This window comes from Candoia aspera, chromosome 7 (assembly GCF_035149785.1).
Source record: "Candoia aspera isolate rCanAsp1 chromosome 7, rCanAsp1.hap2, whole genome shotgun sequence".
Lineage (NCBI taxonomy): Eukaryota > Metazoa > Chordata > Lepidosauria > Squamata > Boidae > Candoia > Candoia aspera.
In genome coordinates, this window is record NC_086159.1 from 66,208,538 (window position 1) to 66,222,153 (window position 13,616).

Consider the following 13,616-nt stretch of genomic DNA (forward strand, 5'->3'; position numbering starts at 1 on the left):
CAGTCTCCTGGTTTCTAGCCTGATGCCTTAACCACTACACCAAACTGGCCCTCTTTATAATAGATATTTATAATTATTTCAGTATTATGAGTGGTAGCTTACATGTTATTTTCTGTTTAAACATGCTATGCATGCCAAATGCTTTTGCAGGTACAAAGCATGGTATTATCTGTTATTTTATACTATTTAATAATCCCTGAACCACATTAAACTCATGACATCCTTGATTTTTTTTCTCTAATCAGTTAATTAATAAAATAAAAGCCATCAGTTCCACAAACACCCTCAAAACGAAGACAAACAATAAGACACCAAAAAGAACTTATGCAGATGAGTTACATAGCAACCTCTAGCTAAGAAGATATTCTTCAATGTTTCACAAAAATGTATTAGCTCTCCAGAAGAGAAGAATCCCCTCAGAAAAGAAATTACAGACATTCAAGTCTGTAAGACATTCATCCAAATTTAGAGTGGGGAATTTTCATTCATTCATTCATTCATTCGTTCAATGTATATAGCTGCCCATCTCGCACTGGTGAACCTTATAACCTCTAAATGCTGCTAGACTACAATCCCATAGCTCCAGCAAGCTCCTGGGTAAGTTCAGGGATGAGGGAACATCAGAACCTGAACTTCAGCAACTCTCTGAAGGTAATGACAAAGTATCCCAGCTTTGATCTAACTGAGATATTTCCAAAGAATATTCTAGGGGCATTCATGGAGAATATGTGACAGGAGGACCGATCTTCAGGCTTTCCTGAAAGACAGCTTACCATTATTTATCTTCTTCAGGAATGAACAGAAAGAGAACAAGAATGCTGTATGAGTTAAATTTATTTATTAGATTTGTTAATAGGGGAGGCCTGGCTTGCTTGGCTCATGCTCTGTGTAAACCACATATGTATTTTATGAAATGTTGGATACGTTTTCTGATATACGGAGAGATTCCCCAGCTAAAAGTCACCAAGAAAAATATTCTCTGAAGGTAGAAGATCTGGAAATTACTGATTTCTTTTTTTCATTTAATTCAATTTTGTGGCTGCCAAACTCTACAATGACTCTGGGTGGTTTGCAATTAAGAGAATTAAAAGAAAACAACATAGAGAAGGACTAGAATCAACTGGAAGACTGATCCCAAATCACATAACAGAACAGAAAAATACCAAAACCCAATCACCGTCTTATCCCATGAGTTATATTTATTTCTAAGGTTAGCGACAAGCTGAAAAAAGAGAGGGGGAAAAGAAAAATCAGTGGGCTAAAGCAGGTCTAATAAAAGTCCTACAAGATCAAATCCTTCCCCAATCACTGACATCAGAAACAATGGCACATCCTCGTATTATACCAAATGCCAGGATTTTATAGCCAAGGAGAAAAGGTATGATCCCCAAGAGTTCTTTTCCAAAAGGAAGGACCTGAAGACTGAAGAAATTGAAAATGTATATATTAGGAATAGAAGGATGTAGTACTTAAATGAACGATGTAAATGGTTTGTACCTTTATATGGTTGCATTAGATCAAGGACCATATTGGACTACGTGAAGTATGTTGAAGGCTACATTCCATAACTGCATAGGCAAACTTTATTTTTTATAATATATTTTATTATTTTAATTATGTAAACCTTTTAATTATATATTCTTAACTAAGTATATTTTTAAAAAAACAAACATCCCCTTTCTCAAAAAGTTGTAGTTGTTTGTAAAGGGAGCTGGGGCTCTGAAAACCAGGGCCAAGAGCTGGGACCTCACAGCCTAAGATGGTCAGATGAATCCATTCAACATGTGCAGTTCACATGTCCATTCAGCTTGGCATGGTATTAAAACAACAGGGATATTCTTGCTAGACAACAAACTTCACAAAACACACTTCTGAAGTTGCCCTTAGTGGAGTCATTTTAACAATTCCTTTACCTGTCTGTATGTATCCTGATGAGCTTCTTCATTTCTTGAATCGTAATACTGTTCAACAAAAGCAAAGTATTCTTTCCGTTTTCTTTGCAAAGTGCCTTCTCGCCTATCTATATTTGCAGGAAGATAACCCTAGAAATGGAGAGGAATAAACAGTAGACAAGTTGCTAATAATTAATTCAAGGAAAGAATCAGCACTGTTATATCAGGTATCCTCAAACTAGTTTCAATCAGCAAAGATAGCCAAGTAAATTTGGGTTTTTTACCTCTTTTAAAAATTTGAGCAGCATTTCATTCTACCATTTTGCCAATGGTTTCAATGGAGACCCAGACTACACTGTGCTACTTATACTTTTATTTTAGTATTTTTGGTAGAAAATATTCTCTAACTCAAAGGGGTAAGACCTGCCAAATTTCAAATAGATAGACAGAAACTTCATCTAATTAAATTTAAATTCATCAAATTAAAAAGCTGCATATATTAAAAAAATATATGAACAAAAGAGCTTTCTAAAATGCATACCTTTCACTGCTGTCCCTTCTGTGAATTGTTTCTAACTATTGTTCATTTTAAATACCCATTCTTAGACTCATAATCCACAGACTTTTTCTTAAATAAGTAGGCATGTTTGTTTTAAATTAGAATTTTCTAAAACAGGAAAATCTGGTCTTTAAAACTTTAAAATAAGCTAAGATACCCTTCCCTTGCAAATCAGTTCAGCATGAATGTACACCAGGGGTTGGCAACTTTCCAGACACCCTTATGTGATTTTGCATAATGACACAGGCAACATCATTAAAGAAGAAATCATTTTAAATCTCTGAAACCTCATGAGACTGCAAGGATATACAATTTTTCAGAATCATTACTCTGAAAACATACAAATTTAGATGATGTCCTGAAATTAACCATAAAGAGTATAACAGGCATCATATTGCCAATCCCTGATGCATAAGAAAAGAACATAGCCTGACTCATCTTTAGCTTACAATCTTATAGTTGTTAATATATTCATGTGAAAAAGACAGTGCACTCAGTGCAAAATAATTGAAAACAAGTAAGATTTCATTTACTTTATTCCCCAATTTATTTTCAGCATGAAAGAAGAGAACATCCCTATATGGAACTCCATTATTTTCATAGAATTCATAAACATTTATTTCCTATTTTCTCTCTATGTCTATAAACTAAGATTAAAGAATAAGGAACAAAGGAGGTAATAGCCATAATGTGTCGGTAAATGAACCTGGAATCCTAATAAGGAATGGTACATACAATTACTGAGAGTAGGTAGATGAGAGTCTAAATTCAAACACGGGTAAACCTTACTTAATGACTGCTCTGTCTAGTCACCGTTCAGAGTGACAATGGCACTGTAACAGTAACTCTACAACCAGTTCTCGTACTTATGGCCATTGCAGCATCCCCGTGGTCATGTGATTGAGATTCAGGCGCTTCACAACAGGCAAGGGTTTACGACTGTTGTAGTGCCCCGCAGTCACATGATCCCCATTTGTGTGCTTCACAGCTGCCTTCTGACAAGCATTCACAGCCGCCTTCTGACAAGCAGAGTCAATGGAAAAGCTGGCAGTAAATCACAAGTCATGGTCACATGATGTCTTGCTTAATGACCACAGGAGATTCACTTAACAACTGTGGCAGAAGTGAGGTCATAAATTGTCACAGTCACATGATACCTCACTTAATAGCCACATTGCTTAGCGACATAGTTGCCAGTCCCAATTGTGGTTGTTAAGCGAGGAATACCTGTGTATTTTTTTCAAAATGAACTGATTCAACAGAAATGGGGGGGGGGGGGCATTATATGGAAAGAATGCATACATCTATGTGGAAATCCATGTACTTAAAAATGGAAGCATTGTTTTGAGCATCTGGGCAAGGTGAGAAATATTGAGAAACGTAAGTAATATTTCTGCAGGAGCACAATAATATATTGTATGCAATCCTGGTTGCTGCACCTTAAAAAGGATTTAGCAGAGCTAAAGAAGGTTAAGAGGAGGGTTGGAGCAACTCTCCTATAAAGAGAGGTTGTGCCATTTGGGAACTTTTATAGTCTAGAAAGGAGGCGAACAATAAGGGATATGATTGAGGTGTACAAAATTATGCCTGGTGTGGATAAAATGGACAAGGAGAAGTTATTTTCCTCTTCTCAAAATACTAGAATCAAAATACTAGAATCCTGGAAGAATCAGGACGGACAAAAGGAAGTTTCTTCTATACAACATGTAATTAACTTTGGAATTTGCCACCATGCGATGTGGTGATGGTTACCAGCTTGGCTGGATTCAAAAAAAAAAGGGGGGGGGGCTAAAGTCACCCGGTGAGCTTCTGTGGCTGATGGGGCACTTGAACCTGGATATCCCCAATGCTAATCCAACACTTAACAACTACGCCGCACATATTAAAATGTGTAACAGTGAGGGATATTAAAACTAAGCATACAATAGTTAAATATGTATCCTAATTTTAGGAAAGCTGACTTCAAACCCCTCAGGAAAAAGTTAGATGCCATCTATTAAGATCTGCACTGGGGGGCGGGAGGAATCAACTTTCTGGTTATTCAGTTCACTCCTTATACCTACTGAATTGTCCAGGGGAAGTTAAGCTCCATTATCATTATGGCAAATCAGAAAAGCTGTTATTTAATCTTTATTTACAAAACAGGGTGTAAAAACCATTATCTGATCTTTTACACCTCCCTGGCAGTTAGAATAATTACCTGGAAGAGTGGCATCTGCACAGCTTCTACTTTCCAGCACCAGCTAAGCATTTTTTGTTAAAAGCGTGCACATACATACATAGAGACACAATATTTCCCAGGTATTTTTACACTATATTAGCTTACATTATGACTTTAGATGAAATCTGACGTTTAATATCCTGTCGCATAGATTTATGTAAGGTTAAATATTAAATTCTAGACTTCACTTCTTGTCAACAGTTTGCATTTCTGTAGCATATTATTAGTATCATTAAAAAACAATTTAATATTAGAAATAGTAAATCTAACTGTCCAAGGGATATCAATATTTCCCTTAGCACAGAGGTGTCTTCTCTTACTCAGTTTTTAAGATTAACACAGGCATCCTCTTTTTGAGACAGGTTCAATATCCTGTTCTCAAGCCAACTTTTATTTTTGCAACTACAAATACATACATCAAATGTGAATCACTGTGTCGTCTTCTAGTTCCAAAAAACACAGTAGCCTTGTTTATTGTTACAAACAAGGAACCCATCTGTACATCTGGACACTGCATGAGACATTCAGATTTCATTATCCAGTTGGAGTTTCCCAAACTCTTTTAAGCATGACTTTGTCTCTTGTTGGGGGAAGAAACTTCCCTGGATCCCTCTTCATGATCAAATTACTGAACTGTGTCTCTACTTCCTTTTTTTAATCCAAAGTTCTTGTGAGACTTGCCTTCTCACAAGTGATTTCTACTTCTCTTCCCATGGCCTTCTCGATCCATATCAATCAGAATTTTGTGAAATTCAACTGAAGCAGCACTTTCTCGAGTTCTAAATGTTCTTTGGTGACCAAGTCCCAACTTCTTACATTAGGCTGATTCTTTTGGACTAGATACTGCTCCTAAGTTATGGTCCCTGGGCATCACTAATGGAGAACTTTATTGATTCAAGTCTTTTCTATCTTCTTGTTCTTTTGCAAAATGGATTACAGCTCCAGGGGTTTTCCCTTATGGCAGGTGTCAGAGATCAGTCCTAGATCTGCCTTTATCCTTTACACCCTTCCCTTGAATACACCAAATTCATGAGCAAGGGTTTCAATACCACTGTTTCACTGACAATATTCTATCAGTCTTTTGTGATTCTTGATGAAGATACATGGTCAAATATGTCTCATTTACAGTTTTGCCTTGAGATGTCCTGTCCTTTGCTCAAGTTCAATATGGGTAAGACAATGACTGTTGGTTTTTGGCCTGATCATCCTTCCCATTCCCTCACGCATTTCTCTCCTCCACCCCATTTGTTGCTGTAATTGCCAGATTGTCCCAGGTTCCTCTGCCTCTTAGGATCCTGACTGATGATCAACTGACTTTGTGCCTGTTTACTGATCTTTGTCATCCTTTCGAAGTAGGCAAAGTCAGGGAATAGGCACAGCAGGGGTTCCAGGAATGCTCTTTATTGTTGTAGGGTAGAAGAACAGAATTTTGAAAATCTGTCAGTTTCTCTACACCAAACAAAATCAAGGTAGGATTATTTTGAGTTTCTTTCTCAGGACTGGGTAATCCCCTTAACCATTTGCTCATTCTCTCCCCACATTCCTGAGGCCAGGTCTACCCTCCTTCACAATCTTATAGCAAGAGTTGAAAATTTTCATTTGATGAATATTTGTAGAATTTGAGGATGGAGTTTCATCCTTAGATTACTGCAATAGTTTCCGAAAGGGTCTTCCTGATTCTTATTGCCATCCTCTGATCCTCTGGTACCGTTTGGGTTGTTCTGGACCTTCCAAGTTATTTCATGTTTGTTATACCAGAAGGTGCCTCGCTGGTTCTGTATACAAACAATAGCTTGGATCACATTGCTGGTGCTTATATTTAGAACCCTCTAGTCACAAAACCTTCCTATCAGTCTGCCCTTATTTCTCTCTTCCACTGTAGTCATCCCTTACATTTCTCTAGGGAGGGTTCTAAAGCATGGTCTCCAGGCTCCCAGCTTTCAGGGATTTGGCCCTATAACTCTAGAATCAACTCTCTCCTTTACCTCTATGAAAGTCTGATGGCTTTCAAAATGTGTTTAAAACCCTTTTTCTTTGACTAGTACATTAGTGCATGAATTGGTTAATTTACTCTACTCTCAGTAAGACCAATAGTTTTCAGATCAGTATTAATTTTATATTAATTACAGATATATATGTGCTCTGCAATATCACAGGCTGAGCCTTTAAATAATATCTTGTTATTGTGTTTCATTAATTTTAGTTAAAAATATTGATTTTTTAATTGATTGCTACATTGTGAATTAATTTTCTTGGATGGGATTTTGTAATTATTGTATTTTTTCTTTTGTTCTGTACATCTTGGTAAAGGTACATAATAAATAAATATTTTATTATTAGATTTATTACTTTGATTTTAGACACACTACACAATATTAAGGTTTCAAGTAAGCACTAGAAATAACAAAACATATGTAATCTGTTAACTCTTCCATTTTGCCTCCTAAAACTATTTCCTTTTAAATCAAAATGCTCAGAATCAATGGGACACATAGCTTCTCCCAGGTTTCTTCTCAACCAACAATACCAGTTAATTATTCAGTCTGAATTTCATGATGAAATATCAACATACTTTTTTAAAAAAAGTGTGTGCTTAATTTTAATCGCAAAATATTGCTTATTTAATATTCGCTGTTAAAAGCTGCATGTGAAATTTGGATCAGAATGCAGGAAGCCCAGAAATTCGTCAGGACTTATATGTAAGTCACAATATTATAAATACTGAAAACCAGAGCTCTTCTTAAGTAAAGTCTTCACATTCCCCTAAGATTTATCCCTCTTGGGGAAAAAAAAATATGCATACATACATACACATACAGAATTAATTTCAGTCTTCTTTCTGAAAAATTCTAGATGTATAACCTGAAATGTTAATCTAGCATAAAAATTTACTGAGGAAGACATATCCTTGTTCTCTTGAGCACAAACCATATATTCAGGAAGGGAAGAAAACAATATTAGCTAAACACCAATTTCAAGAAGCAGACTTTGTAATTAAACAAACAGATATAAAACTACACTTTTATTTAATATCACAGAATACTTAGAAAGTGGGGGGGGGAAGCACTTGTCATTATTTACTACTCTATTCTTTAATGGCAAACGAAGCTTGAAACTGAAAAACAACCATGTTCTTTTGGTCACACTGTTCTGTAATGCTACTGAGCAGGTGTGACTCAAGCAAAATCATACATGGCAACAGAAACAACATCATCATCACAAAATCCTGAAGTACTTACTGACAGGAGCTTCCATGTAATTGGCCGTACAGGTTTTGGAATCCCTGACCAACTCAGCTTCCGCAATTCTTCTACTCGCCCCACCAAAAGAAAAACAGCAAACTTCATTAAGAAAATTGCATGAAAATACATTTGGGTTAAGGTAATTCCTTAAAAAGTTTACTTAGAATATTATGCATCAGCTCTGGTTCTTACACATGATTTCTTGTGCCTACTTTTAAAAGGTTGTTGAAATGTAAATCAAGAATTTCTTTGAGTTCTTTGTTTGCATGGGGATCAATTTCAATGCCTGCGCTTAACAATTCAAAAATATTGGGTTGCGGATATAATTTTGATCTTTTTAACCACAAAAAACTTGTATTATGGAATAAATCCTGCTTTAAAGTTAGCATCTACAGTAAACCAGTTTGGGGGTAAACCTGACTTCTCACAGCATTATTACTTTGGATCAACTTGGTTCTGAAGATGATGTAAAACTTTTTCTTCGCAGTTTATTCAACTTAATTTGTTATTCAGTCTGTTTGGCCCAGATACTAACACTGCTTCTGAAGTTATCTAATGATTGGAGTTTTGAGAGGAATTTGGTTTCTAAATTAGTAATCCTTTTTTGAACAAAGTTGATATTTTTTTACATCACCTCTAGAATAAAGTGTTTAAATGTCCCAACATGAAATTAGTTTATTTTGATCATGCACAGAGGTTAATACAGCAATAACAACAAAACTGGATACTGCAAATAATGTTCTAAAAAGTTCATATGGTTCATTCTTGCCCCATTAATGCCACATTTTGGACTAATATCAATAGGATTGTTAATATTACTCTGGACAGATCACTGTGTGTTAAAGAAACATAGCTCCTCTTGATTATATTCCCAGTATTTGCAGTCTTTTAAGACACCAAGAATTAAGGATTTCTCAGGCACTGGGAGCTTTTTAAAAGAATTATCATAGAACATTGGGGGAAGAAATCTATATTTGAATTGTAGCAACAGATTGTTCATTTGTATATTTTTGTCAATATTTGAGTTTGGGGTTTTTTTTCCCCCAACAAAGAGACAAGGAAGAAGACTTTCAAGTAATATGATCAAATTAAGGGGACTTGTTTTGTTTAGGACAATTTTCAAGGTCATTTTTTTCCTTTATTTCTCTTTTTTATTATTATTAATACATTTGGAATTTACATTTAAATTGAGAGAGCTAAATGAAGGCCAGTTTGGTGTAGTAGTGAAGGTGCTAGCCCAGAAACCAGGAGCCTGTGAGTTCTAGTCCTGCCTTAGGCATGAAAGCCGGCTGGGTAACCTTGGGCCAGTCACTCTCAGCCCAACCTACCTCACAGGGTTGTTGTTGTGAGGAAAATAGGAGACAGGAGTGTTAAGTATGTTTGCTGCCTTGAGTTATATATAAAAAGGCAGGATAAAAATATAATCATCATCATCATCATCTGTTCATATAACTTATATATCTGTATATTTTCTTAGTTTATCATAATAAAATTAATTTTAAATATTATTTGTCATCTACATAGAAGACTTATAAGTGAATAAAATCGTATTTGTAGATAATTTTCATAATCAAATTCATCCATAAACATTGCTTGCCTTGCCATTTCAGCAGTTGATACATTCTGAGAGCCATTATATTAGTGCTATTTGTATGTTTGTTTGTTTGTTTGTTCAATTTGTGCCCGCCCATCTCCTCCCATCGGGGGACTCGATACCAGTTTGGGATACATACCAAAACTGTGTTCCTGAAAAGATTTCTGTTGCCATTTTTCTTCAAAGATAAATGTTCTACTCTTATTTCCCACAAGCCATACATTAGTTACTGCCATCAATAATAAAGTTCATCTAATTTAAAGCTATGAAAAAAAAATTGTTACGTTTTAGTTTTTGCTGCTACAAATTCAGATGAAAAGAATATTCCAGAATATTATGATGACTCTTTCATCTATAGCTCTCTTGGATTCCACTGCTTTACCAATCTGCCCACAAAGACACCAGTTTTATACTGGTGTTTTGAATATTGGAGAAAACATTTACATGCAGCTCAAGTTTTCCATAAGATCTAAATGAATATAAATTTCTTCAGTTACATTCTCCAATAATTTCCTTTACAGGAGTTACTTCAGAAGACCTCAGCATCTTTCATCTCCACATACTTCCCAACAATAATAGTTTAGGAGTAGAAGCAATCAACCAGAGAACTGGTGGGTCCCATTCACTGGATGTGTTCAAATGCAGGATACAGACTCAACTGTTAAGGAAGCCTTAACTGGATATCTTCAGTGAGTAGAGAACTGGACTTGATTACCTTAACGACCCTTTCCAAGTCTACAGGTCTATGATTCAAAGGTTGTTTGCAAGTTTTATATCAGGGAAATAAATGTTTACAGCTTGCTTCCAAGTTCTCTATTCCAGGAAGGAAGATAAAACTGTTCTGAAACTTAATTTTATGAGGCACCATCTGAATTGAAATACACCCCTCATTTGCTGGAGCATTTCCCTATTCTAAAGTTTAGCATTAGATCCAGTAGCCTTCAGAATCATCATGGAAATTCAACTTGCTTTCACAGATTCAAAGTCATAAGTCAAATTTCTAGGCTGTATTCCAACAAGTCACCCATTCAATATACTAGGTCAATTCCTCCTTTCTCCAGGTATTTCACAAAGAATCCATTCATTGCCGGGTTGTTGCTTTTAAATTAAATGTATATTAATTTATATCTTTTTAGTCACAATATTTTCTGAGACACCCCAAATGCCAATTTAGCTTATTGGCTATAACCTAATTAGCCTGATTAACTCTAATTAGGTTGTCGGCTATAATTTTGAAGTCTATGGCACACTGGAATTAGACTATATTATACCACATGTTACCTTTGATGCAGACATGAACTTATTTCCCAATAATGGTTTTTAAGAAGGCCAGCAGGCAAAGAGAGTTCAGGAATCTAAATAAAATTTACAGGTCATCACTGATTTTGTTGGCTATAGCTGACAATCATACTACATATTTTGCTACAAACCAAGAAAATGAAGCTCTAAGAGAGAGTCTAAAGCATATTTAAACAATAAGGCGGGAAGCCATCTTGTATTAAAATTAGGAAGTGGCTCACCTTTCTGATGAATAAAGATCTGACTGGATATGGGTGGCTCGGGGCAGATGGCTGCAATTCAAAGGAGGTGCTAGAATGGATTAGTATTCAGAGTTTTTTGTGTTTTACTTTCAGCCCAACCTTATTACATTGCTTCTTCAGCAAAGTAAGGCTGGGCCAGATTGTTAATTTGCATAGGCAGAAAAAGGTAAGGGATGCCATCAAACTTTAAATGCAAGAACATACCCATATAAACAAGGGCATGGTATGTGCTAATCCACCAAGCACAAATGTATAAGAAATGAATTAAACATGTGCAAAAATGTTTATAGGACAGAGAAAGCTAAAAAGTAACACCTTTATCTTGCTTCATAAACCTAGCCTTATTGAAATATATCACTGCCTGGAGGAAATGGGTAGATCAAGGAGAACTGTTCCTTTTTCCTTCCTCCTGGTAACAAAGGTTAAATGTTACTTGCAGGGTGGAAATAACATCTTCCTGCACATAATCAGGAATCTACTAATGGACACATCTGTAGGAAGCTGGTCACAAGTGTAAAAGCACTAGCATAGCATGTTTGCCTTCAGTATGATATGCCCACAGTGTCAAGCAATGATTAAAAATGGAAAAGATGGCTGAAGAAGAGTTTTATGAAGCTCTACGTTGTATCACCACTGAATTAGAGTGCACATGAAGTGTGCACTTTCTCGTACCCTAGATAACAGCAAACTCAAAATTACCTAAAGCTCACCTAACTATGCAACCAACTGGATGAACAACTTTGCAATGGTTTTCCAACCAACCTTCCTGTACCTCTGCATTGCATTCTCACAACGCAGAGAGACCAAGAAAAGAAGCTGGCTTTAAACCTTTTTTTAATTCAAGTATTTGCTGAAATGCTCCCTAAATGCAAGTGATTGCTGTGTTGTCCAACTGTTCTTCCTGGCCATTACAGAGCATTTATGAATATGCATTGTTGACCTGATATAATCTGTTGATACGTATGCATTCTGTTTGGATGGGAGGGAAGAAAGGCTGCATCAGGGATTTTTAATGCAAATATTTAATTTCTCTGTTACATTCCATTTGAAACATTTACACATAAGCTGTGCATTGCAGATGGAGAGATGGTATCAGTAAAAGCACAAACATCAAAAATAACAACATCACTAAGTTACATTCTTCTTTTGCAGATTTCTCTCAAATAAGCCAGCATTTCTACTGTATATAGTTATACAACAGATATTAAAATTGAGAACATAGGGCAGTTCAGAGAAGAGACCATGGTTCTCTATATACTTCTAGGATTCATTCTGGATCCATTACAAATCCAGTAAACTAAATGTATAAACAAGTAAATCATTACACCGACAATAAGGAGGATACTAGTGATGCACACTAGTTATGCCTCAGCAAGCATTTACAACTCAACAATTTTTTAAAGAACAATCCTGTTCACTGCATTCAGCAGTATCTTAAATCCTGCCATAAAATGGAAACTATAAGACAGAAGCTTTCACAATTTTGCCAAAGACTGGTGAAATTCTTCAACGTGTCATTTCCTTACTGAATGTTTTGCCAATAGCATACAGAAGCAAATACTTCCACCCTAAGATGCTTCAAATAAGGTAAATGAAAATTTCAAAGGCAACTAAAAGAAAATAGTTCAAAATGATTTTCTTTTGTACATGAGAATTATTTGAATTATTTATCCCTTAGCTGCACATTCCAGAATAATGTCCAAGAAGCAGTATTCACTTTCTAATATTGACTGTAGCACAAGATCACTTGGAAAAAAGACAAGAGGCCAGATAGGCTTCATCCAATTCTCAACCTTTGAACTGGCTCTCTTATCAGCAAAAAGTGAAGACTGGACCATACGATTCCATGTGGCCAAAGGTTTAACTTGTTTAAAATCTGAGTGGCAGTAGTTTTTATATAAATACAATTAGTGTATCTGTGTTGTAGTAATGTAACATTGAAATACTTTTTCCTTATTTTTTTTCCTTCATGTTAAAAGAGATTTCTATCTTTTGTTGGACAAATTAATAATAGGTGGCCTGTTAGATAATCATTGTATTACAAATACATTTCATTCTGTTTAAATTGTATTTACGTTTGTTTTTAATTGTAATTAAAAGAAACTCGGTAAAAATCTTTTTGAAAGATTGCATCCAGCTCAGGCAGCCAGTTTCAACCACATTTAGCATCAGAGAGTACATATTGTCTTTGAAGGAACTGGCTTTCATACTTGTCCCTACTCCATAGGGATATCTGCAACTAAATATGTCTATTATATTTCAAAGTGTTAAGATGAAGTACTTCTGACTCATTTAAGCAGATCTAGGATGAAAACAACATCGATGGGGAGAAACAAATCTCAGTGAAGGACTCAGAGGAGAATGTGCAGATTCAAGAGGTGTTCTCCCTTCAGCAAGGACACTTGAGCAGTATGGAATTGTTCATTTTGTTCCTAGAGGAAAAAAAAAATACTGGTGGCAGTATCTCTTTTCCTAGCTGCCTGCAGATAAATAGTCCTCATTTAGCAACAATTGGGACCAGCAACTTGGTCATTAAGGAGTGCCCTGAGGATGCGGACGATCAGGCA

At 35.8% G+C, this 13,616-nt stretch overlaps 1 protein-coding gene across 1 annotated transcript in view; it reads right to left on the minus strand.

Annotated features, from left to right (window-relative positions):
* TBC1D22A (TBC1 domain family member 22A) overlaps window positions 1-13,616 on the minus strand; it is a 173,782-nt gene that overhangs the window by 137,488 nt on the left and 22,678 nt on the right. Inside the window, exons 5-6 of the mRNA XM_063307950.1 lie at window positions 7,912-7,982; window positions 1,914-2,042 (exon numbers count right to left, since the gene is read on the minus strand). Coding sequence (XP_063164020.1) covers window positions 1,914-2,042; window positions 7,912-7,982 — 200 coding nt within the window. The remainder of the gene's footprint in view (window positions 1-1,913; window positions 2,043-7,911; window positions 7,983-13,616) is intronic.